General features: G+C 42.0%; 1 protein-coding gene across 4 annotated transcripts; it reads left to right on the plus strand.

The window, feature by feature from the left end:
• Positions 1-2053: 2053 nt before the first annotated feature.
• LOC146983970 (ADP-ribosylation factor-like protein 8A) lies at positions 2054-25596 on the plus strand. Of its 4 annotated transcripts, none has more exons than XR_015036129.1 (8): positions 2054-2489; positions 4954-5034; positions 7710-7783; positions 8886-8979; positions 11147-11214; positions 15167-15237; positions 18167-19592; positions 19701-25596. XR_015036129.1 is itself a non-coding variant. In XM_085780809.1 (7 exons), exons 1-7 carry the CDS (start codon positions 2367-2369, stop codon positions 18217-18219), a joined length of 564 nt encoding a protein of 187 aa, XP_085636935.1. In that variant the 5' UTR covers positions 2054-2366; the 3' UTR covers positions 18220-25596. The 4 variants fall into 4 exon arrangements, 1 of the variants encoding a protein (XP_085636935.1); XR_015036130.1 differs by having other exon boundaries at positions 18167-19506; positions 19543-25596; XR_015036128.1 differs by having other exon boundaries at positions 18167-19138; positions 19202-25596.
• The last annotated feature ends 349 nt before the right edge of the window (positions 25597-25945 follow it).

Below are 25945 nucleotides of genomic sequence, written 5' to 3' on the forward strand. Positions count from 1 at the left end.
TATCTTTCTCATGTGACTCGTCACATAATGTTTTTCATAAGGGTGGTCTGTTGTTTTTTAAATTCAATATTTGTAACTTCAGCAGACTTTAACAAACATCATTACCCACGCACCTCTGTGGTTACCTGAGCATTTTTACAGACATTAGGTTCTGTCTAGGGTTTGTTATTTGGGTCTCTTTATAGTGGTTTTGTGTCTCTTTGGGGCCATTTTGTGTCTTTTTGTCGTGGTTTCGCATCTACTATGGTTGTTCTGTCTGTCGTTGTGGTTTGACGCTCGCTGCAGCCTTTTCGTGTCTCTTTGTAGTTGCTTTTCCTCTAATTGTGGTCTTTTTGTGTCTCTGGTGTCGTATTTATATGAGTTTGTAGTTTTTTGTTATCTTGTGTCTCTCTTTAGTCATTTTGTGTCTTCTTTTAGTTAGTTTGAGTGTCTTTGTGGCTTTTCTTTTCATCCAACCAGAACTTCAGTCACTTACTGCAGAGGCTCTGGCCCTTAGACCTCTGTGACGACCCCTGACCCCTCAGTTCTGTGCCCAGTAGGCCCATTCTCTCACCAGTCTGACTGTAGGTTCATCGGTCCAACACACAAGGCGCGTATTCAGATTTTCAGCATCTCAGACAGAAGCACAACATTAGAGACGGGCGGCACGGGATGTATTTTGGTGATGGATCTGAGTCCCAGATGCTGAACCCCGAGCCGCCATGTCTTATTTGATTTGCCTCTAACATAGATGACCTCCGACCTCTTCCAAAACAGTGGAGATAATACACACAGCTGCCACAGCTTTGCTCCCCCCTTAATAAATTTGTGATGTGTCAACGGTGTGAAGAAAACCATCTGCACTATGACTGCATGCCACCAGAGTTGTTGTTTTTTTCTTTTTTTAATGATGTGGGTGAAGTAAGTCTAGTTTTAAAAGATGAGTAAAGGGAAATTTTCATAGACTGAAAGCAGCTGTTCTATCATAACCTAAATGAGAATGTCTGACTGTGAGGTTGTCCAGTTAGTTGCACTTCCTGTATTACGTATTCTGTCACATCACATGTTAAAGTGGCAGTGCACGAATGTTGTGCGTCCACTGCCACATTAACACTACTGCAAGGCAAGTAGCCTAGTGCCAATTCCACAGGAATTAAGGACAAATTAAGAACGTTTTCAATAATTCTTCAAACACATGACCTTAGACATAGATTTTTTGTGGGTTACTGTGTGTACATTTCCATCACTAATAAACTGACCTCATGTCTACAGATATTTTGCTCCAGCATTAGTTCATACTCTGACCCTTTCAGTTTGTTGGATAATCAATCACAATCTTAAGTGATCACACTACTTAATTATAATAATTTCTTATTTGTTTAAGAGCTGAAATTGTTATAGAAATAGAACCACTGACTCTGAACTGTAAATCTGGTCTGAGTTGCATGTTGAACCTTAGATATGTTGACTGGCTGAGTAGTAGTAGTGAAACATGACTGATTTAGACTCAACCACAGCTGAAGCTTCTGAAGACACAGCAGTGGCTTTAATGAGGTTGTTTGAGACGACACATGGTTGACGCCAGATTTAAACCTGAAACTGCAACTAATGGCAGAGCAACAGCAGCTGCTGCTAAAACTACAAGCATATGTGGTCATGTGCTCACTGATTCAAGAGCTTGTATTTAAGATAACTTGAAAAAATCCACTGTACTTTGCAGACAAACAAACGGTAACACGTAGTGGCCGTGGTTTAACTGTAGTTACCTCATCTGTACAACAGAGGGCGGAGTTTCAGTCATACTGTGCTCTGTGTCTCCTCTTTGCTCTGCTCTCCTCTGCTCGATGTATCAACCGCACCCAAACAGGAAGCGGAGCGGACCACCTGCTGACAGATTAAACCAATAAATCCAACAAAAATATGAATAAAATAGAAACTTTAGACTAAGTTTCAATTCAAATGATAGCTTTTTAAAATTATATTGATATCTGGCTTGGGCTTTAATTTGATTGCATGCTTGAGGAAATTCCTTTCGGTCCGTGGTTTATTTTGAAGGGCTGTACCGGACATGGTGTCACTTAATAAATCTCTTGACAGTACTGTGGGAAAAGGCGTAGCTAGTAAACATCACGGAAAACACACAGCGGACACCAGAGCCTGAAAACACCGATTTATTGAATCCAATCTTCGGTTCAGAACCAAGCTAATCGGTGTCGCTCGTTTTCCTGTTATCGCGAGAAGTTGTCGCTGCGACTGTCAGCTGTCTGAGAAAAAAAAAAGCCTGACTGTCGGGGCGTTAGCCAGCTAGCTAGCTAGCACAGCCACTTAGCCGTAGAAGCAGAAGCAGCAGCTAGCATTAGCATCAGCAGCAGCAGCAGACGACAAAGATGATAGCGCTAATTAACAAATTGCTGGATTGGTTCAAGGCGCTCTTCTGGAAGGAGGAGATGGAGCTCACCCTGGTGGGGCTGCAGTACTCCGGGAAAACGACCTTCGTCAATGTGATAGCGGTAAGCGACGCGAATTTAACCGCTCGCAGATGTGCTAACGCCAGCTGCCAGTTAGCATCTGGCTCCATCCATTGTTATCCTGCGGTGATGAGGTCAGCTAGCTGTCGGGTGTTCGACTCTGGCGACACGGCCGTCGAGTCGGTGTGTTTGGTATCACGTCGGATTGAAAAGCCATTACTGCGGCTGTGTTTCTAATAAGCTCAGGCGCCGCTAACGCTCTGCCTACTAAACTATGAAGTGTCTTTTAAATGAGCACAGCTGTTCTCACATCTGCACCGGTAGATGGTCCTGACCTCCACCATCACTAGAGATATCGTTATCAGAACTGAAGGCCGACTTGTCCCCTGTGTTGTTCACAGGGCCCGGGGGGGTAACTTAGGATGTATTGTGTAGGTCCAGTATTGGAGGTTTGAGGTTTGAACCCCCCATCCTGTCATCGGAGTGACCTTCCTTCTCCGGTCACAGTCACTCCCTGTCATACATCATCAGCTGATCACCCCTCCCCGGCTGCACCCTCCTCTGCTTCAATGTGCAAATGACATTTTTGGGGTGACCCACTAACACAGATTTGCCTTCACCTGTGTGATATAATTCACTTTTCTCCTTTTTTAATGTCTGAATTACAGTTTAGAGAGGGCAGTCCAGGGCCTGATTGGTGTCCACGAGAGATAAATTCAATTAGGTGATTAATATGGTGGCTGATATTCATATTTGTTCAATATACTTTTTTCTTTTTTAAAGAGTTAAGAAGAATAAAACCTTCAGACAGCAGATATTTGATGTGCTGTGTTACATTGTATTTTATGAATTAATGAAGAGGATATTCGTTAAAAGCAACTATGATGTGTAAAAGTTTAGGGTCCCTCTACTAACAAACACACCCCCAAACAAAGCTGGTCTTGTTATTGGAGGTCCGGCAGGATTTCTGTCCAAAAGGATCCCTCTGTTGTTGATTGATGAGCTTTCCTCCGTTCTTCCAGCTCTGAGATGTTTCACTCCTGCACACACTGCAGGTCCGACGTTGTCATTGATGTTTAGGTCACAGTTGGGGGGTGGTGGGGGGCCACAGGGGCCACTCCCAAGCCCTCAGCCCCTGAGCCCATGTTTCTGGAAGTGGTTTGTGGCAGATTATGAGGTCTGCTTTGGACTAGGCTCCTGTCTTAAGGGCCGTTACTCATTACTGATGAAACTCTTGCCCATTTGTCACAATTACTGTCAAATCCTTCTGCTTAACCAAATTAAAATGCAAATATATTAACATTTTTAATTTAGTTTGATTGAAATGTTTATTTGATGCTGTTTTTCTTTTTTTTTCTTCCTACATTTCAAATGTCTCCATCTAGTGTGCAAGAACTCATTGGAATAATTTATCATTTGAGGTCACATGAGGTCAGGGATGCTGGGACACTGAAATTGTGTCAACAGCTTTGAATGGACATGACTGAATAAAAGCAGAAAGGCCAAATTTTCTAATGCAGTTAAGTGATATTATATAATTAGTGTGTATCAGTATTAGATCAGTACGTCAAATGCACAGCCTGTGGGTCAAAACCAGCCCCACCTGAGGGTCCAGTCCAGCCCTCGGGATGAATTTGCCAAGTGTGAAAATTCCATAGCAGATAGCAGAGACATCATGTTGTTGAAATTGCACATGTTTTTCTCACAGAAATTTCAGGTTGTTCATAATGTTTTGTAAAAGGATAGTTCATTACAAGTAGCATCTTAATAATAATGTGCTTGTGCTTCTTTGCACTAAAATGAAAGGGAATGTAGAGTTCTTGTTATTTATAGGCTATTATGCTCAGTTTTTACTGGTCCGGCCCACTTGAGATCAAATTGTGCTGTATGTGTGGCTCCTGAACTAAAATGAGTTAGACACCCCTAGATTAGATATCCTTGTTATTTATCAACTTTGAGCGTCTGACATGGAAGTGTATGTATAAAGAGCCACCATAGCTTGATCAAAGTATGGGTTTTAAAGTATGATATTGATGGAATTTGTAGACTGCAAACCAGGTTCTGGATTTAGTTAGAGGATGAAGACTGAGTTGTCTTGTCTTGACTGTGGTAGCAGTGCGGAGGGTCATTTTGTTTCTTTTTATTGGAGGATTGAAAATGGAGAGATGATGGGGAAAGAGGGGACGGAGGCAGCATGGAGTAAAGGTCCCCAGGTGGACTTCAACCCAGGTTTATGATCAGCACTTTAAATTCATCCTGTAGGCCATGAGCACGTCCATCAATTTATCTCACTTTTTTTATGACAACTTCCTGTTATCTCTCCATAGATGTACAAATGTATGCTGTATAATATATATTAATCTGAACTCTTGATCTGTTGATGTTTCCTCATAGAAACCATAGACGGCTGTCATGTGATGATGCTCATATTCCTTTAATGAGTGGTTGTGGCACATTGGAATACGTCATTCTAATCAACAGCGATGTGTGTGTGTGTGTGTTTCAGTCTGGGCAGTTCAGTGAAGATATGATTCCTACAGTGGGATTCAACATGAGGAAGATCACCAAGGGCAACGTCACCATCAAGGTCGGTAGTTCAATTCCCTGTGGTCTGTCTGTACACAGTCACACTGTTGGGCTGGTTGTCGGCTCATGTTTGGCTAAACATCACCCAGTTATCATCACGATTTATTGATTTATTGTTGTACATACCAATGGACATTAGCCGTCCAGCTAACTCAGGGGCATTTACATTCTGTTAAAATGTTTGATTAATGTACATTGTTCCTTTTCTAATAAACAAACTTACAAAAAACAAAAACAAAACAGAACTATTCTGAAGAAAATGTACTATACCAGTGTAATACAAAGGAAAGTAGAGCGAGATCTCCAACACCTAATTATTATCAACAAACCAGTTAACTTTAGCCTCGTAAACCAGCCTCTCCCGGAACTGCATTTCATTTCATTCTGAGGGAGAGTCTGGCCTCATCCCCATTCTAAGCGTTTGGACTGAAACCCTCAGAAGGCCGAGCCAATCAGCGTCGCCCGCTGTGATTGACACAGCACGTTGGCCAATCAGGGACCGACTGGTGCAAAGCCCCGTCACTACACCAACTTGCTGATTGGCTGAATGGGGTTGTCTGTCAACACTACTACTCCCGCCCAGCTCCCGCCCACCCCAGACGCTTGGAGCGGGGATGAGGCCAGACTCTCCCTCAGAATGAAATGAAATGCAGTTCCGGGAGAGGCGGGTTTACGAGGCTAAGTTAACTTAACTTAAAGGGGAATTTCCGTTTTTTACAATCTGGACCTTATTTCTAGCATAAAATACGATAATTTACTCACCCAGATAACTTCCGACGAAATTAGATCCAGCCGAGAGCTGCGTGTATCCGTATAATGCGAGTACACGGGGCAGCAGAATGCAGCCTCTAAATAACACATTATCTGCCGTGAAACTCGTTCATTTCACCAATATTTTGTTATGATGCGTTAATCCTATTCCCCTCTGAGTCCGGGGTTGCCTGTTATCAACATCTGTGGTCAGTAGGTTGACCTACTGACCTCTGACCTGGGTGATGTCATCTCCGACCGCCGTGCGGCTTGTTGCTACCACTAATACTACGGTTCGTTTCTGCGTGTTTCCGACTTGTCAGAACAAAATGAGCAGCTGGATGAAGTTCAGCTTCCACAGGCTTCCTCTCCACAACCTGGACTCACTAAAGCTCCGGCTAGTTGAGCTAAAAATGGACCTGAATGCTGAAGCGGAATGATTATTATCAGAATGAGCCGGGCAGCGGTCGGAGATGACATCATCCAGGTCAGAGGTCAGTAGGTCAACCTACAGACCCCGGATGTTGGTAACAGCTAACCCAGGACTCAGAGGGAATAGCACTAGTGTATCATAACAAAACATTGGTGAAATGAATGAGTTTCGCAGCAGATAATGTGTTATTTAGAGGCTGCATTCCGCTGCCCTGTAGACTCGCATTATACGGATATGCGGCTCTCGACTGGAGCTCATTTCTTCAGAAGGACTTGTAATGACACCAAAGTTATCTGGGTGAGTAAATGATCGTATTTTATGCTAGAAATTAGGTCCAGATTGTAAAAATGGCAATTCCCTTTAATTAATCCTTGCTTAAATAACATTCTTCTTTCCCCTGTGAAGATTGAGTAAAACAACAACATCCAAATCAAAAGGATCCACCACTATAAAACTTCACATCGTTAAATTCTATTTGTCATGCAGTACAATATGTATTATTATATATAAGTAACATATTTTGATCATTAATAAGATAACACCACCATGTGTTATTACATTATATATTTTTCACTATTTTATATTATTTTTCATCATCCTTATAATCGTAGCACATTTTCAGCTATAAGAACCCACACATACACACTGACACACTATAGACACATAAATTATCAATGCATACATAATACATAATATTTGTTAAAAGGATAGTAGCATTTTTTAAAAGTGGGGTTGTATGATCTACAAATAGCCAGCCCATAGCCCTGCCCAGAGATTTACAACATACAGTGTTGTGAATGGACCCAAAGAAACGGCCTATTTTCGCGGCCTAAAAGAGGTTTTACCTGAAAAAATATACACAGTTCCATTGTTCGCTATAATATAATTTTTTCCAGCCTCTCAAAGTGTAGGAAAAACACAGTTTTTATTAGGAGCTAACCAACTGCTGATCGGCGGGCACTAACCCTGGGCCGGAGGGATATGTGAGTTGGTTAGGTCCAAATAAAAACTGCGTTTTTCCTGCACTTTGAAGGGCTGGAAAAAAATATAATATAGCGAACAATGGAACTGTGTATTTTTTTTTCACGTAAAACCTCTTTTAGGCCGCGAAAATAGGCCATTTCTTTGGGTCTGTTCACAACACTGTATGTTGTAAATCTCTGGGCAGGGCTATGGGCTGGCGTTGCTAACGGGAGGAGTGCAGAGAGTTTTCTACTGCAATTAATAAAGTACTTAGGGGCTATTTGTAGATCATACAACCCCACTTTTAAAAAATGCTACTATCCCTTTAATGCTCCATAACTACATGAAACACTTTATATTCAGATCAATATGAACAGTCAGAAATGAGCTCTCAAACATGTTAAGAAGATAAACATGTTGACAACAGTTTTACTTTTTATTCTGCTCATCATTTATTAATTAATCATGTTTTTTTTTATAATGCATACATTACATACTGTAACAATAAACCCTTCTCTGTGTGTCTGCAGTTGTGGGATATCGGCGGTCAGCCTCGGTTCAGGAGCATGTGGGAGCGTTACTGTCGAGGAGTCAGCGCCATCGTGTAAGTCATCACCCTTTAAACCGCGGTTACTATCACGTTAAGGCTGCGCTTGATGTCTCCACTGAGCCCAAACATGACGACGACCCTGAGAGGACTTAGCTGATTGGCCGGGGCAGACCTCGATGTTTCTTCTGCAGATAGTCAGTGATGAATTTGATATCTGAAAATCATAGCTGATGGTTTGAGTTTGCTCCATGGATCTTAGACAAATTTAAAATCCTTAAATCTGATCATCAGAAGTGTCCTCTGGTCTTGTGCTGTGTAGTTGTGTCACGTCAGCCCAGTTGTGTCTTGGTGAGAAGACGGGGCAGGAAGAGGGCTGCAGGGCCAACGGGTCAGATTTATATAACAAAGAGCAAAGTCGTGTGGCACGGCTGTGGTGTGGTGGAAGTGATAGTGATGGGTTGTGCCAGCTTTTTCTTTCACCTCTTTTTCACTTTTCACAACACTGATGTGATGTGCGATATGATTTTGGGATTTTTCAGCTGTTGAACACAGCTCCGCTCCGTCTCCGCTCATTTACACTGAACCAAACAAACCAGGCATCATGTCCATCATGCACTGTCAGACTTTTCTTCTTTTTTTTTTTTTTAACTGAAGGCGGCAGCACAACTTAGTGGGAGAAATGTGTCTCAGTGAGATGCAGAAGAGACAGGACAACTCACAAACACTCGCTAACAAGAAGCTAAAAGCAGCCAAATCATTTCCTATTGCATCAAGTTTGGTGAGAAAAGCTGCTGCATATCGCTCAAGTTGTGGTTACCACAGTGGAAACCCCCCCTGAAACTACATGGTGCAATTTAAAGACAAAATTAGAATTCATGCTTTGACCCCAGAGGTCACATTCAGTTTGTTTTTGTTAAACTTTATTGATACAATATAAGCGTTTTTTGTTGTTATTTGTAGGTACTGTGAGTTTTTATGGAACAATTTGTAAATCAAGTCCGGTGTGAAATATAATTTTGAGGCCATAAAGCCAGACTGTACCGTTAACCAGAAAGTTGCATCAGAGCTCAGCTGTGTTACCGCTAATGCAACAGCACCACTTCTGCAGGAGTGGACGTCCAGATGTTGACCAGTTGTTTTTGTCTCACTGTTGCAGCTACATGGTGGACGCAGCAGACCCAGAGAAAATCGAAGCCTCCAAGAACGAACTCCACAACCTGCTGGACAAACCGCAGCTGCAGGGAATCCCTGTAAGTCACACCAGACCACCATCCAGCATGCTGCCCCTCTAATCCTGACTGGACCCACCACCATGACCCACTTGAACCTTATGGCCCATTTCCACTAGCACGACTTGGCTCAAATTGACTTTTGTTTTTTGTTCTTTAGTACCTGGTACTTCTTTTGCAGATTAGGTGAGATAATCATTTATTTGTCCCACGTGGGGAAATGTATAAGGTTGCAGCTGCAGACAACATCAAAGAAATGTAATAGCACAGATAGGAAATATCAATAGCAGAAAGAAAGCAGTCAAAGAGTATGATTAATGAATAATAAGAATAAGAAAAATACATTCCAATCCAATTATGTTTAGTGCTGAGAGCAACTCTTGTTGTGGAGTCTGACAGCTACAGGGAGGAAAGACCAATTCAACCCAGGACAACTGAACTGACTTAAAGGACAATTCCAGGCAAATTCAACCTGAGTCTCTAGTTTCCTAATATTTTAGGTCTAAAAGAATCATTCTGTTCTGCAGTAGTTGTGTCTGTCCCCGCACCGCCACAGCAGCATATAGTGGCAGCAGACCGATCTTAGGCTGTTTAGGCTGTTTACATCCCACAAATAGGGATGTGCACGGTTACCCGAGTACCCGGGTACCCAAGTAGGCAATCTGCTACTCGATTATGAATTTATTATCCGGTTAACCTAGGTTTAAAAAAACGGCACGTTAGAGCGCAGTCTATAGTGTCGGATCAAACTACATTATCATGCCATGGTTCGGCTTTTTGTAATGTTAAACAGTTTCGGATCAAGCAACGTGATTTTCTGCTGTGTAAAAGTGTTTTTGGATCGAGCCTCGGACTTTTAAACCTTTTACAATAATCTGTGGTGGTTCCCTCGGCATAAGCCGTCGGGAGGGAGACGACAGGTGTCATCAAGTCTGTTAGAAAATCTGCTTTCAGTTTACAAACATTCTGAAACCTTCCCAGTTATTTCCTGAAACAATGCGAGGCACTGGCAGAGAGGACCGAAGGCACCAAAATGTAGTGTGGACTAATAAATAAACACCGCTAATGATTTTTTAAAAAAAAAGAAAAAAGCTCAGAGCTCAGAGCGCATGCAGCGCATTTATTCCCCAGCATAAAGATGCATATGCCCCATATGTGCATCTTAAACTCCAGTCTCTACTCTTATTATCCACCTGATATTGTGTCTGACGACGCTGTGTGTCAGTAATGCAGACTGTCTGACGGTCAGAGCACATTTATGCCCCGGCTGCGCTCTGTCCGTCAGACATGACGTCATTTTATTTTTTATTACAGTATTCGGTTACCCGGGTACGACAAGGTTAGGATACTCGGTTAGAAAATTATTCGAAATGCCCATCCCTACCCACAAAACCGCACAAACAACATAGGGCTATTCAAAATACAAGAAAGTATTTTAGGTCTAAAAGAATGAATCTGCAGGTTTTCTTTTTATTGTCTCCTGTTCTGCAGTAGTTCTGACTGTCCCCACATCGCCACGGCAGTGTATAATGAGCTCTTCCCACAAAACTGAATTTTTTTTCCACAGACAGCGTCAGATGGGTTTGTAAACATGTTTGTAAACGGAGCTGTAATACAAAGTCTCGTGCAGCTTGTGAAGTCTCGTGTCAAGTTGATGTCTAACTATGTTTACAGGTAGTCTGAAGCTCCCGTTTGTTTTATCAACAAAGAAGTATCAACTCTTCGTAGCAGTAAGACTGAGTAAGTCCGGACAGTGAGACGGTCAACTTCACTCTCGCAGGACTTTGTATTACAGCTCCGTTTACAAACATGTTTACAAACCCATCTCATGCTGTCTGTGGAAAAAAAATTCAGTTTTGTGGGAAGAGCTCATTATACACTGCCGTGGCGATGTGGGGACAGTCAGAACTACTGCAGAACAGGAGACATTAAAAAGAAAACCTGCAGATTCATTCTTTTAGACCTAAAATATTAGGACACTAGAGCTCCAGGTTGAATTTGCCTGGAATTGTCCTTTAATCAGAGTGAACCAGGATGAACCGGCTGAACCAGCTGATCTTTAGCCTGTGACCAAACACACTGACAATGCACCACCTCCAGTGAACCAGACAAAGTGGATGCAGACAGTCTGTGACATGTGTTTTCCTGTGTCTCCATCTGATGTGTTTTCTCCCTGTGTGTCTCTCAGGTTTTAGTTCTGGGTAATAAGAGAGACCTACCAGGAGCCCTGGATGAGAAGGAGCTCATAGAGAGGATGTAAGTCTGCTCCAACACTCTGGTCCTCAGCTTTCCCCTTTCCCCTGATCACACCGCCGCCCACCGCCTGTCAGCGTCACGTGACTCCAGTCACATGTCGATTTCCTCCCACACAGTTGTTTCTGTCATGTGCTTTCACCTCAGCTCAGTAGCTCTCCCCCCTCTGGGTCTGACTGCCGTAAACGCAGTGACCTCAGTAAAGTGGAATACATAACACAACTGCTGAACACAGGAGGAATACACACCTCACACACGTCACAGTGCTTCACATCAAAGCTTTAGAGACACACGCTTTATAACAGTAATACTATAATATCCATACTGACTACGAAATTGATCTAAAGGTTATTGTTGTTGTAAATGTGTGTTCTGATTAGGGGTGCAACCAGGGTACGAAATTAAGAAAATATTTTGGGGGCAATTTTGGCCCCCACAGTCCAAAAAGTGGGGCCCTTTTAAAATACTTGGGGGCCATTTCATATATATATATATATATATAAATAACAAACTATAAGCTATATAAACACCTATCATAGTCTATAAACGATATAAATAATGGGTTATATAAAGTTATGGTTGGTCAATATTAGATATTAGATATTACCAGTAATATGAGAATATCACTGGTAGGTAGGGCTGGGCGATGTGGGGGGGCTGTTGTGAACTCAACAGTCGTTCTGGCCCACAAAAAACCCCAGTAGTCTAATCTTTGTATAACTGAATTATTCTGCATAAGACCCTGACTAATACTCATAGTAATGCTGCATTAGCATCAAAACAAAGTAGGCTAAATAAAAAAATGATAATACATACGTAGTCTAAGCAAAAAAGTGGAAACGTGAGGGGGCAGGGGCCCACTTTAGTATTCTTTCAGGGGGCCCAGAATTCCTAGTAACGGCCCTGTGAGCAGCAGAGCGGCCGCACCGTGACCACGGTCCACTCCAACTGCCTGGTGTCCCATTGCGCACCATGCGTCTTTTCAGTCACTCGTCCGAGTTCTCCTTACTTTTTCTTTTGAGACAACATTCATTCTCTCTCTTTCTTTTATTTTTTATTTTACCGGCGGTGTCAGCTGATGTGCCCGTCTGCAGCAACCCAAACAAATACACGTGTTGACTGGCTCTATTCCAGCCACATGATTGGTTCGGCACGGCGCAACTCTCAATATCATTGGCTATTTGTATTGTTTGCCAAAACATGGATGAATGAAACCTATCGACCATGTCTCATATTTCTATTGAGGAAAAGTTATTTCACAATTTCTACCGTTTTATCACCCAGCCCTAAGTGGGCTATTGTCCCCCTCCTACCTGGGAAACAGGAGGGAGACACAGCTCTAACTACACAACACCGACAAGGACTGAGAGCCGCATGTTGCAGTGACGTTATAAGATTTTTTTTTTTTTTAAACCCTGCAAATAATAAGCCGACGAAAAGGTGCAACTTGCCACTTAACTTTTTGTCGATGTAGGCTATTATTTGCTGGGGCTTTCGGGGGGATTCACTGTGGGCCACCGCCAGTCTGATCAGGTCCATCACAGCACAGCAGCTGCAGCACTGCCCCGCTGTCACATGACTCTCACGTATCAGCGCAATCTCGTTTACATCAGGAGAATAATGAGGCGCGACGGTAAATTAATGAAAATAAATTTATGATAATGTATAGATATAAATATATTTGTTTTGAAAATTTGGGGGCAATTTTGGCCCCAGGATCATGATTTTTGGGGGCATTCTTGGTAAAATTTGGGGCCAAATGGCCCATGGCCCCCGCTAATTTCCGACGCTGGGTGCAACGGTACAGGTAGCCCACGGTACAATACGTACCTCGGTTTTTGGCCATGGTTCTCGGTACGGTTTCGGTATGTGTTTTGTGCAGAGAAAAAAATTTATATTATTTCTAATATTAGGCTACTACTCTTTATAGTATTTCCTTGTAGAGCTCTCTTCTCTCTCTCTCACTCACACACACACATACACACACATGATCTGTCTGTGAACAGCCCCTAGCTCCTCCCTCTGCACACTCCTTTAGTCTTTCAGTCTATGGTGCACACTCTGAAGACACTTTCAAACAGAGATCGCGCTATATTGACCGTCACTATGCTGGCAGCCACCACAATCTCTCACTGGGAAAGAAGGAGTTAGTCTTTCACTACCTCTCATCCCTGTCAGTCAACTCTTCCTGCTGGACCTCGGTCTCTCTATCGCACGCGGACACGCGGGAACGCGGATACGTGACCACACACGTGCGGTGCGCATGTGCTGGAACTCTAATAAAAGCTAAATGTGCTAAATCGCGCTAATAACCAATTCATTTTCCCCGCGATCACGATCAGCGACCGCTTGTGCTGCTGTCTGTTTGTTTTCTTTTTCTTTCTTCTGTGTGTGAGCTGCTAGCCTCGCGTCACTCCGATTTTTTTCCTAGCGGATCCAGAAATCACCAAATTCACCAAAGTAAAAGTGTTCACCAACATAAAACATAAAACATTAACTTGTTATACAATAAAAGCAAAATGTTAACTTAATGGCTCGGGGACTTTCTTGTAAATTAAATTCCTTAAATTAGCAAGTTTCATGGCATTTTATTTGCTTTTATTTTGACAGAAATGCCTGTCTCTCTCGTAGTGTTGTTTTTGGCGGCCTGTTTTAATTTTAGTTTTAATCTAGTCTTTGTGCCAAACTGTCATTTTAGTTTTTATTAGTTTTAGTCAGGTTCATGCTCTTTTTTTGTTTAGTCAAGTTTTAGTCGACTAAAACTCTGAGCATTTTAGTCTTATTTTAGTCAGAATAACCCATGACTATTTTCGTCTAGTTTTAGTCGACGAAAACTGATGACATTTTAGTCTAGTTTTAGTCAATTATTTTAATCTCGTTCTAGTAATGTAATTCTATTTAACCCAGTTAATATAGTATAATTACCTTGTATAGTAGCCTAACTATAGACAAAACCAAATTTTTCTTTTAGTCAAACCAATTCCACAATTCAAACATGGTTATCTTATTTTTATATTATTGTTACCTTATAGAATACATCCATTCCAGACATGGAAGATGCTGCTCAACATATTTATTTTTGGTAGTAACCCACTTTACACTCTCTCTCACACACACAAACAAATAGCTACATACACACTAGTCATACACGCACGCGCACACACGCACACACACACACACACACGCTAGACTAGTCACACACGTGTCTCAGTGGTTTGACGATCCGCGGCTGCCGGCCGTCGGTCCCTTCTCTGTGTCAGACTCGTCAACACTAACCCAGCGCAGCTGCATCATAGACTGTATAAAGAGAGCTGCATCTTCTAAATAATGCCACGAGTAGGGATTGAGGAAGTGACGTCGCTGCCTATGAAACAGAAATACTTCAAAAATAATAATTATTTCGTTTCGTCTTGTTTTGGTCAACGAAAATGAAGAGACATTTTAGCAGAGTTTTTGTTTTGTGAACCACATTTAGTCTCGTTTTTATTCGTCAACAATAGTGCATTATATATTTTATTATAGTTATCGTCACATGGCCACTGTTTACGTTTCGTCTCGTCTCGTTTTCGTCACGTGATAAAGGGTCGTTGACGATGATATTTCGTCATCATTTTCGTTGACGAAAGCAACACTACTCTCTCGCCCTGGTTCCGTTTCCTTACCAAAACAGCGAGTCAACGGCCCCAGACTAGTGAGCTGCACTTTCAGTTGCAGCAGTGTGATAGGAAGGGAGTCACTGTGAGTGTGGAGGCTCAACAGTGATTGGACATCAACTTGCGGGGGCGGGCTTTCGCCTTAAACGGCCAGGCACACACATACATGACACAGCTGTCTTTAAAGCAGTAAGAGCTGATGCAAGCTGAATCTGAAATACCGCTGATATTCTGACATGTTTGCGTTGGTCCTTTAGTGTGCATTAACATATTTGTGTGTGTGTGTGTGTGTTTTTCCTTAGGAACCTGTCGGCCATCCAGGACAGAGAGATCTGCTGCTACTCCATCTCCTGCAAGGAGAAAGACAACATTGGTACGACACACACACACACACACACACACACACACACACACACACACACACACACACACACACACACACACACACACACACACACACACACACACACACTCTGTTTGCAAGTTTGCACTTTCACACCAGCAGGAACCCTTGTTGACATAAAACAGTCACACTCCCTAAACCCTGAAGCTATGTTCAGACCAATAGTTTCCCTGTGTGGGGGAAAGAAAAACACAGCCACCTCATTGGTGTCAAGCCTCAGTCAGACCGCTGCTGTGGCTCAGTGGGAACACCAAACTAAAGGTCTCAAAGCACACTGGGTTGCCAGCAGCACTGCTCTGGACACTACGATAAATTCTGACAGAGCAATCTGCAAAGTTAACAGCTTGTTTCTACTCTTCATCCTGCGGAGGAGGAAGAGGAGAAATGATTGCTGCTGTGAAATCCTGTAGCACACACGCTGAGCAGGGGGCTTTTATTGTGAAGCCGCTGGAGGAGCCGCAGTGTGATGCAATTTGTTAGTTTGACTTTAAAGGAGAAGTGCCGCTTTTTTTTACAACCTGGACCTTATTTCTGGCATAAAATACAGTCGTCTACACACCCAGATAACCTTGGTGACATTAGGATCCTTCAGACAATATTTAGATCCATTCGAGAGCTGCGTATGTCCATATAGAGGGAGTGATTGGGGCACAGAAATGCAGCCTCTGAATAACACATTATCTGCCGTGAAACTCGTTCATTTCACCAATATTTTGTTATGATTCACTAGTGCTATTCCCCTCTCAGTCCGGGGTTGCCTGTTATCATCATCCGGGTTGACCTACTGACCTCTGAACTTTGCGTGTATCATTTTTATAACTGTAACACCCTTGACTAAACAGTATTGTTCTGTATATAATTGTTAATAATGCAATTTAAAAAAAGGCTCTTTCACTCTGCGACGGTCTGCTTTTTTTGTGTGTGTGTGCGACGGTCGGTCGTCTTGTTTACCCGCAATCTGCTCCTGCTAGTTTTGTGCAACGTGGCTGAATATTTGTCAGACTTTGAGGTTGTGGACAACGACTTTGAATAGGATGGACGTCCTCACCGTTCTGAGCCAGAGTTTACGGATGAGGAGCTCTTGAAACTAATCTTAAACTGGATTATCTCCCAAGTATGGAAGATTTTAAAGCTAGGATCAAGGACTATTTGACTACTGCATGCACATGTTCTCTCACCGAACGCAGCTGGTGATTATACTGTAATGATGTGATTTGCCAAACTGTTTTAGCTGTCTTTATGTTTGTTTTGTCGATGTTGTCCAAATGTGTACTTTATGTGGATCTACTGTGCTGCTCTCTTGGCCAGGACCCCCTTGCAAAAGAGATTCTGAATCTCAATGGGATTATTCCTGGTTAAATAAAGGTTAAATAAAAAAAAATAATAAAAACGGAGGATGTGGAGACAGAGAGAGGAACAGCTGGCTAGAGAACAAAAAAACGGTGCACGCCCGCAAATAGATGGTAACTGGTGGTGGTGTTGTTGTGGAACAGCACCAGTGAATCATAACAACATATTGGTGAAATGAACGAGTTTCGCGGCAGATAATGTGTTATTTAGAGGCTGCCCCGATCACTCCCACTATCGATATACGCTCTCAGGTGGATCTAAATAAAGGAAGGACTCCTAATGACACCAAAGTTATCTGGGTGAGTAGACGATTACTATTAGTATTTTATGCCAGGAATAAGGTGGAGGTTGTAAAAAGACGGCACTTCTCCTTTAACATACAAAGTACGTTTACATGACACTTGAAAAAACCGAATTATTGCCTTAATCCGACTATAACTGGACAACTGAAGTGCATGTAAACACCTTAGTCCGACTGAAATCGGAGTTGAGAACTCCGATTAAGACACCCAGATAATGCGATTGGAATTCGATTTTCTCCGTCATGTATACACCTTAGTCGGAGTAGAACTGGACAACGCATGTGCGCTGCTCCACAACAGTAGAGACGGCACCAAGTGGAGCAGAGAAGCCGCCCGAACCCCGCAAAGTAAAGAAAAAAAAACCAACGTCAGCGCAGATTCAATGCATTTCACACAGCGCAACCAGCAAGAGTGTTTTATTAGAGAGAGAGAGAGAGAGAGAGAGAGAGAGAGAGAATTTATTAATAAGCTTACTAAGTTGTTTATATTCAGTTCTTTACGAGGTGACAGAAAAGTCAACAGGACAGGCGGGGTATTAACCTGCTGAAGCAACGGGTGACGCCGCATGAGGGGGCGGACCCCGTCAGTTATTACATTTTCTCAGTTGAATGTATATTGAGACAAGGACAGAAGTCCGACTTGACGCCAAAATCGCATAGCTCGATTAAGCTCTGCATGTAAACGTACTGACAGAGTTCAACTTGTTATAGGGATAGTTCACCCAAAATTGAAATTGCACTCATTCTCTACTCCCCCTCATGTGGACTAAGGGCTGTGAGAAGTTTCAGAGTCCTCCGTGGCCTCCGAGAGGCTATAGATTTCAGATAACTCTGAAACTTCTCCCAGCCCTTAGTCGACATGAGGGTGAGTAGATAATGAGTGCAATTTCAATTTTGGGTGAACTATCCCTTTAAGTTTATACCTGAGCAGCTTAGTGAGTTGTTGATGACAATTACCTCTCAGTCATAGAGTTGAAACCCATATCTGTGCTAAAACTCATCACACAACCACCCAGACTACTGCATGAGAACACAGAGCACCTTTAGAACAAAGTTAGAGAAAATAAAAGTCATGTAACCCCAGATTTAGAAAATAAGACTCATTACATCATGTACCACAGATATACAATTCTAATTCAAAGTGGTCCAGGTCACACCAAATAACACTCTATATCTACACACACACACACACACACTCCCCCCCCCCCCTCTCTTCGAGCTCTGCTGATGTCACACCTCTCTTCACAGACATCACTCTCCAGTGGTTGATCCAACACTCCAGGACTAAGAGGAGTTCCTGAGAACAGACACGCCCCCCCAACTGAACAGGCCACACCCACCCACCCTAACACATCTTCTTCTCTTTGATCAAACCACCCGCCCCCCACCATACCCCCCCCAAAACGCTGCACCCTAACCCCAAACCATCCACCCTCCCCTCTTCCATCTAGCATTAATGCCCGCACCCCACCTCTGCCCATCTGCCCTCCCTCTCCTCCCCTCCCCTCCCTCTCCTCCCCTCCCACCTCAGGATCCATTGATACCTCTTTAGCCGCGTTTCCACTGCAGGAGTTCCTGGTGAAAGGAGGGGGTAGGAACTTGGACTTGGACTCCACTGGGGACAGGAACCCACCGGGCTCTTATGGCGATGCGCGACAGTTTCGATCATCGCACGGTCGTTGTGCAGCGTTTTTTTTTTACTGCTCTTGCTGTTGTTGTTTTTTTTCCAGCAATATAGACGCTTTCTAAAAATAAAAAAAAGACGGGGTTTTTAATTGCCGTCTCGATCGTCACGAAATCCCACGATCACGTATTTATCACACTTTTTTTTTTTTTTACCAGGCCTACTGCTACTCTCGTCTTTTACTGACTTACTCTTTCTTTTTTTCGGCCGTCTCGCCTTTTTAGAAACGTTGGGTTTTAAAAACACCGCTTATTTCGGGGCTTTCTCTTAGCGTCACATCCTGCTTTGAGTCTGACCAATCAGCACAGAGTAAACCTCAAGCCCCACCAAGACTTCTTCAGGGCCGATCTGAGTACCTACCCCCAGGCAGGGACTTGGCCCTGTAAAAGTTCCTGTAAGCTGCCCTTTTTGGTTCCTGCAGTGGAGACACACACCAACGGTCCTGGTAAAATTACCCCAAAGTTCCTGCAGTGGAAACGCACCTTTTGTGTTAGTATCGAATCAAGCGCAAACACTGGAAGGTGTCAGAAGCCAAAGTAAAAAAGCTCCTCAGCCTCCGTCAGTTCAGGTCAGGAACGTCAGAGGCTGTTTGCTCACAGCTCAAACACTCCTGACTGCTGGAAGTATGTGAGAGTATAATACACGCAGACACCCGGGGTAGTGTTAACACCGTCTGTGCTGCGTTTTGAACAGTAACTGGAAACCCTGTCACATACAGCGGCCAGATGAAGTCATAACGTGGAGGTGAGTGTCTGCATCAGGGGCCTCATGTAAAAAAAAAAAAAAAAATCCTTAGACTGATTCCACACTGAAACCTGGCGTACACACAAAGCTGAGAAGATGCGCACGCACCAAAGATTTCAGATATATGAAACACTGCAGACGCAGCAGAACTCCATGCACAGTTTAATTTATAGATCCCAATGGACGTGGAATTTAGAGCACACGCACAAATGCCACACTCTCACCCTAAATGTAATAAGCGAATGAGTATAAAATCCAGGACTACCTCTCTGTTCACAATCAGGAAACACAGCAGGTCTGGTAGGAGACGCTGCAGGGGGACGGAGAAGATGTGTAGCTTTGAGAAGTAGTTAGAGAAAAAAAAAGTGCCGTTAGTATTAAAGCCAGATAACAAAGTGGGAGAGTGTGGCCGAGGGTGCGAGGTCCTGACGTCCTGCACCAGAATTATGTCACTTGAACTTTATGCACTTTCTTTTGATTTGAAATGAGTACAAATGTTTACAGCAGCCTATTGTTTAGTTCATTTCACACACAACGCGTCCATCACGCGCCGTTTTGGACAAACACTAATGCCGAGATTCATCAGGACATGATGCATTAGTTTACTGATGGGAATAAATGAGTCTGGCAGACGAGCAGGGGCTTTCCACAAAGCACTGCTGGTATAGTTGAACAGGAAAAGAACCACTGAGGACTAATAAAGCTTTAAAGACGCTTCCATATATTTATATTTCACAGCGTATCTGCTTCCTGTGTATGTCAAGGTTGACTCTAAACGATTTAACCTTAAGTTCATATGCATGGCCACCCTGCCACAATGTGCACTTCAAATGAAAACGTTCCCTGTTGACAAAAATAAAGTCGTCCTCTGACGGTGCCTTTATAGCAGTGTGTGCAGTCGATCATGATGGAATGCATATTCCCACATCCAGTTCACTCTTCATACATTTGACCATGAAAGTGAAAGTTGGCGTACACGACGGTAGTACATAAGGCCCCTGATGTCCGCCTGCACTCAACACTCAACACTGAGCATGAAGAGTCAGTGGAAGACAGCTCTGCAGCTACAGTACTGTTAGACCAACAGTAATAACGTGTGTGTGACGGTCCCAGGAAGTGTTTCAGTATGCTAATAACAGTACGCAGCACAAAGGTTTGTTTTGTTTGTTTCTGGAAGCAAATATCAAACCCTCCATTAACTGTGTCTAACCTGAGTTCATACAGTCACTGGAGGCTGATCGGCCTCTTTCTTGCTGGGGTGTGTCACATGTTACCAGTACACACAGACATTTCACGTGTTTGTTCACCAAATTACAGTTCACTGGGAAACAATCCATGGGGATTAATGCCGAGTAATTAGGTTGTTTTATTTGTAAAGAAGCTTTTAAAAATGAAATTATTTGACACAAAATCTAAATTCCACTTTCCAGTTTGTATTTGGGCTGAGGGTTAAATCTGAATGAATAAAACCAGAACCATCCATGTGAACAGATACCACAAGACTGAAGCAGACTCTTTTTTTTTAACCCTATATCATTGAAATGATAACACCACAGTTACATAAGTGTTTGATACTGACAACAGGAAAGAGGTGTCAGTGCATCTTTACAGATCCTCATAACAGCCTCGGTTGTGATCTGCGTTTTTAAATTGGTGCAGATTCCAAATTGAATGCCGTATATTTGTTTTCCTTTCAACCTGTGCCATTTTGACTTTTATCATCACCCAACTTTCAAAGAGCCGATGAACAGACACACACACACACACACACCGGTCAGCTGGAGCCTGTTTTGTGGATCTGTTTTCCCACAACCACACCTTCATCACCGTTTAGACAGTATCCACAAATCTGCCACGATCATTTCCTCTCCCCTCCACCTCCGCTGATTCTCATTCTTCGCTGTCTCCCTCTCTCCATTTCCCCCCTCTACCTCCACATCATCTCTCCATCCATTATTTCCCATTTATATAATCCTGAGAAGCCCCTCTTCCTCCCTCGTCTGGTGTAAACTGTTTGTCCTCCTCTGTGTCCCTCGATCTCTCCTTCCTTTCTTTTCTTATTTTTGGATGTTACCTTCTTTCTCTCTTTCCTTGTCGCCAAAACCCCGCCCCTTGCCGTCTCTTTCTCTCTTTCACTCTCTCTCTCCTGCTGAGCGAGGGATGAAAAACCTTTTTATTGCACTGTTGATTTTGGTTTTGTAAGATATTAATAATGAGAATAATGTTAATAATCTTCTTATTGTGACATAACCTGGTCTTGTCCAGATTTAAGGAAGTGGTACTTTAACCGGAGAAGAAGAAATGTTATTGTTTCTGTTCATATTTCTGTAATAAGCTTTTTATTTCTTATTTGTTTTATATTGTTATTGTTTTTTTTTGTCTTTTTTTTATTGCTGTATGTTGACTTCATAAGTCTTCTCTGGATGAACAGCCAGAGTTCAGTGTTCTCTGCTCTGAGGCGTCTGCTGATTGCACCAGGGGTTGTCACGTGATCACATGCAACGCTTACATCAAAACGGAGCAATGTAACTATTCGTGTTTGAGCCTCTGAAAACTACATATTAAATTTTTATTTTAGAATTTATTAACTTAAATATTTTCATTTTCATCCATTTTTTCCCTTCTGTGATTCACAACTCAAAGTGTGATAACATACATTAAAATACTAACAATGACACTCTTTTTAATAACCACAACATAAACATGGAGGTCTGCGGCTGCCAGTACGACATTTTAAAATTGAATTTACAGTTAATATGGCATTTTTGCACTCATGATGTATGACTGAACTTTACAAAAATACTAAATAAACACTGGCATACTAAGGACGAACCTGAATGCATCAAATGAAATTGCCAGGAAAAGTTCAACCTATCCATAAAAATTAAATTGTGGAATTTGAATATGAATTTTCATTACAACCTGGATTTAGTTAATTTCTAATGATAATCAAATGTAACCATTCTCATATTTGCCGTATGACCTGAGAGAATCCTATCATCCTGTTGTAATCAAAAATGCACCAAAATCAATAGAGCATAATTAACACACACAACACAACTTTGCTATATAGTCTCAAATTTATGCTGTGCAATTATTGACTATTTGATTATATTTATTTTACATTTAGTTTCATCATAGTCTGTTACACTTAATACACAGAAAATTATATTTATTATTTTTTTTGCCAGTAATTATGCATTTTAAATGGTCACTGTTACTTTTACAGTTAGATAAATTATAAATTGTAATTCTGATTTCCTTTTCTGTTAATTATATAAATGAATCTGTATCATTTGAAACACAAATGTTCATCTCACGTTCTGACACATCCTGGTCCTGACAGCAGCCAATCAGACTTCAGAACAAACAGGAAATGGGCAAACATTTCCTGTCTGTATGTTGTTCAAAGGTTGTTTAGATTAAGAGTGGTTAAACTGCCAGCAGTATACATGGGAGATCAGTTCTGCTGATACACCTCCACCTGCTTTACACTGTCGGGCCAAATGGAATTAGCCTGGCGTTATGTTCATGCAACACTTAAGGACTTTATTAGACACTCAAGAGAAACTTGGTTAGTTAAGACTTATATGATACCCAAATTCAAAGTTTAAAAATGGTGCCAATTATTGAAATGTTGGCTATGATTTAACCAAATTAAAACTCAGCTAAAAATTCAAAAGACCCAACATCAGGAGGTTGAGCTCCCACCAACATGATATCAAACTTGTAAGAATGCTACATCTAAAAGTCTGATCCTGGTGTACCTTTGGTTGAGAAAGTCCTTGTGTTATGTTTGTTGAGTGGTTTCTACTACAGGGCCAATCAGTTGTTTGGTCGTCTTAACCCAACAGTGGAAAGCTGCTTGTTTCTTAATGACAGAGGCCAGTCAGTCTGAAGGAGATGGAGGCTCCAGTAGATGTCAATGCTTTCCAGATGAAAGCCCATACAACAACAAGCACAACTGGCACTGGTTGTATCAAGCCACTTCTTTACGTCATACTCTGACAAGGAAAAACTGAATCTCCTTTGGCCTCCAGCTGCTCCAGATGTCAGGTTTTGGTGTTTTCTTAACCAGCCAAGAGTTGTTGTCTGATTCTTCCTATTGATCTGCTGATCAAGCCAGCACAGTGATTATTAGTTGACATCACCGCCAGACAGATCAGATTGCCAAGGGAATTTCAAAGGTACATCATGGCTTTTTTTGGGGACATTTTGCTTTTATTTGGTAATATCCAGCTGAGTGTTAACAGGAATCCACAGGGATTCAGTCTAGACCTGAAAAGGTTTGATATTCTTGAAAAGGAACTGTTCTGAAGCGTAAAAAAAGCTTGTCCAAACACAATTGTACAAATGGGGATAGACATTTGTGGTGCCCCTCCAGGTTTCTTGCGCTGTTGAAAGAACCAACAAACACTTTATTTTAAGCATAAAAGCCCTTGGAGGACACCAGTTTTCTCACCCATTTTTTTAATGAAATCCTGTTAACACTAGAAACACCTTTTTTATTTAGAAACAGAAAAGGCAATAATTGGACTAACGTCAGATGGCAAAAAGACAGATTGTACCAGACCAGTTGGATTGCGTCATCTCTCGTTGGTAAACTCTCGAGATTCACCAGCCACTTTGCCTAGTTTACCAACCTGCCAGGTGTCTGTTCAAGTCTGACGACACCCTCAGATGATGGCTGCTGGTATTTCCTGTCCTTGCTTATCAGGCCAAACATGTGAACCTTGACCTCCCCCTGCAGCAGTGCTCTTCCCGGCTCCGGTCTCTTATGTTTGCATGCTGAGGGCAGGGGATTATATATCTGTAGGACCTGATGAAGTGAATTGTTACTTTGGTGCAACTTTATCATGGGATAGCCTTAATCCAGTGCATCAGCCTGAGTATTAATCTACAGAAAAGTAATACAAGCGCACAACACGATATGTACTTGAAACAGTTCAATAAAACACAAGTATTGATATTATGCTTAAACTGTGTTTTTACATGTTTTAAAGTACATAGTGATGGTGTACTTACAGTACTTTTCCAACAGATAAATACACTGGAATATGGTTATTGTAATGTAAAGTTTGAACTTTTTTTTTTTTTTTTAAATGGGAGGAAAAAAACCAGTAAAAACGTGTGATCCTGCATGTACGAACTGAAGCTGTGCAGGATGTGATGTTGAATGTTTCATGATAATCCTGTACAGTTAAACTCATCATCAAAAAGTCATAAACTGGAGATTCAGAACAGAATGAGGACCAAAAACCCAGACACAATGTGCAGCATCACAACACCGTGTCGACCCCAAGTGGCAGTTTATTGGGTAGAATCGTGACCTCTGACCTTTGAAACTTGCTTAATAATGACCACAGAACCTCAATGACTGTTAATCCCAACAAGAATGAAATGTGTACCAGTAGATGATCATTTCATTGATCCAGGTTTCGGGGTTCAAACGTGTGTAGAGAATACTGGTTTGTCACAACAGTCTCAAGATCAAGGTTTATTTACTTTGGTCTTGTAGCAGCTTTCGACCAGATCGCTCAGTTTTAATCAACAAATGGATTTTGCCCAGACCTGTGGAACTGAGTTGACAAATGAACCAGTTCTTTATCTTCACGCCAGTCTGGTAGTGTAGTGGTGCGCTAAGTGACATATCAGTCTTGTGCTTTTCAGCTTTCAATCATAAGCTGTGAGCTTTCTCTAGTTTAATCAGTTGTCATGGAATTGAGGCCCTTTTCACCTAAATTGACATTTATACTTGATCCCTAGTGTATTTAGAAAACTACATGTCAGTCCCAGCCAAATCAATCAGTCAATTTTTGTGGCACCTGAACTTTTCCTATAAAGTGTGCAGACATGATTCAAATTCAAATCAATTTTAAGATACGGAAGCGATACGGATTTACCCAAGATGAACACAGACTGCTCCACTTCAAGTCACTTCACACAGTAGGTGAGCTGCTGGTTGTGCAGTGCCTTGCTCAAAGACGCTCGACCAGGTCACACGTTTGACTGACTCCTCAACCGGTTCTGGTTTTGCTCCTGATCCTGTGGTGTTGGTGCAGAAAGGCTCGGGGGGTGGTGGGTGGGACTGGGTGGGGTTAAGGTTTGGTTTGTACATGCAGGATGAACACGGTGGAGACGGCCTGTCACTTTGAACTTGTTTGTACATTATAGTTTGATTCAGTTGATATAATGTGTTTTAATAGAAACATGCTTGTGTATGATACTAATAAAAATACTATGGAGAAACGACAGGCAACGTTTCTTATTTCACCAGTTTCAATCAATCAATCAATCAATCAATCAATCAATCAATCAATCAATCAATCAATCAATCAATTTGTTTATTTCGGGCATGTCAATTTAAATCATCATCATCACACTTCATCTTAGTTCAAATAATACAATACACATGGCCGAAAGGGAAAGCGGGAGAAGCAAAAGCTTATCTAGTCCCGCTCCCATTACCCACAGAATAAAAATCTTTATCATAATCTTTTCTTTTCTTTTTCTTTTTCTTTTTTTTTTTTTTTTTTTTTTTTACATTTTGATATAACATTCTTTTACTTATGGCATTTTGACATAACATGTTACAGCAG

The sequence above is a fragment of the Trachurus japonicus genome, chromosome 7 (genome assembly GCF_045865225.1).
Source record: "Trachurus japonicus isolate A0001 chromosome 7, Traja_1.0".
In the NCBI taxonomy this organism is placed as follows: domain Eukaryota; kingdom Metazoa; phylum Chordata; class Actinopteri; order Carangiformes; family Carangidae; genus Trachurus; species Trachurus japonicus.

Bases quoted from the DNA above. Each gene is read 5' to 3' on its own strand.
- LOC146983970 (XM_085780809.1), top strand. From the start codon at position 2,367: ATGATAGCGCTAATTAACAAATTGCTGGATTGGTTCAAGGCGCTCTTC. The intron at 2,490-4,953 runs GTAAGCGACGCG...TGTGTGTTTCAG, and splicing joins CCTTCGTCAATGTGATAGCG to TCTGGGCAGTTCAGTGAAGA. The intron at 11,215-15,166 runs GTAAGTCTGCTC...GTTTTTCCTTAG, and splicing joins AAGGAGCTCATAGAGAGGAT to GAACCTGTCGGCCATCCAGG.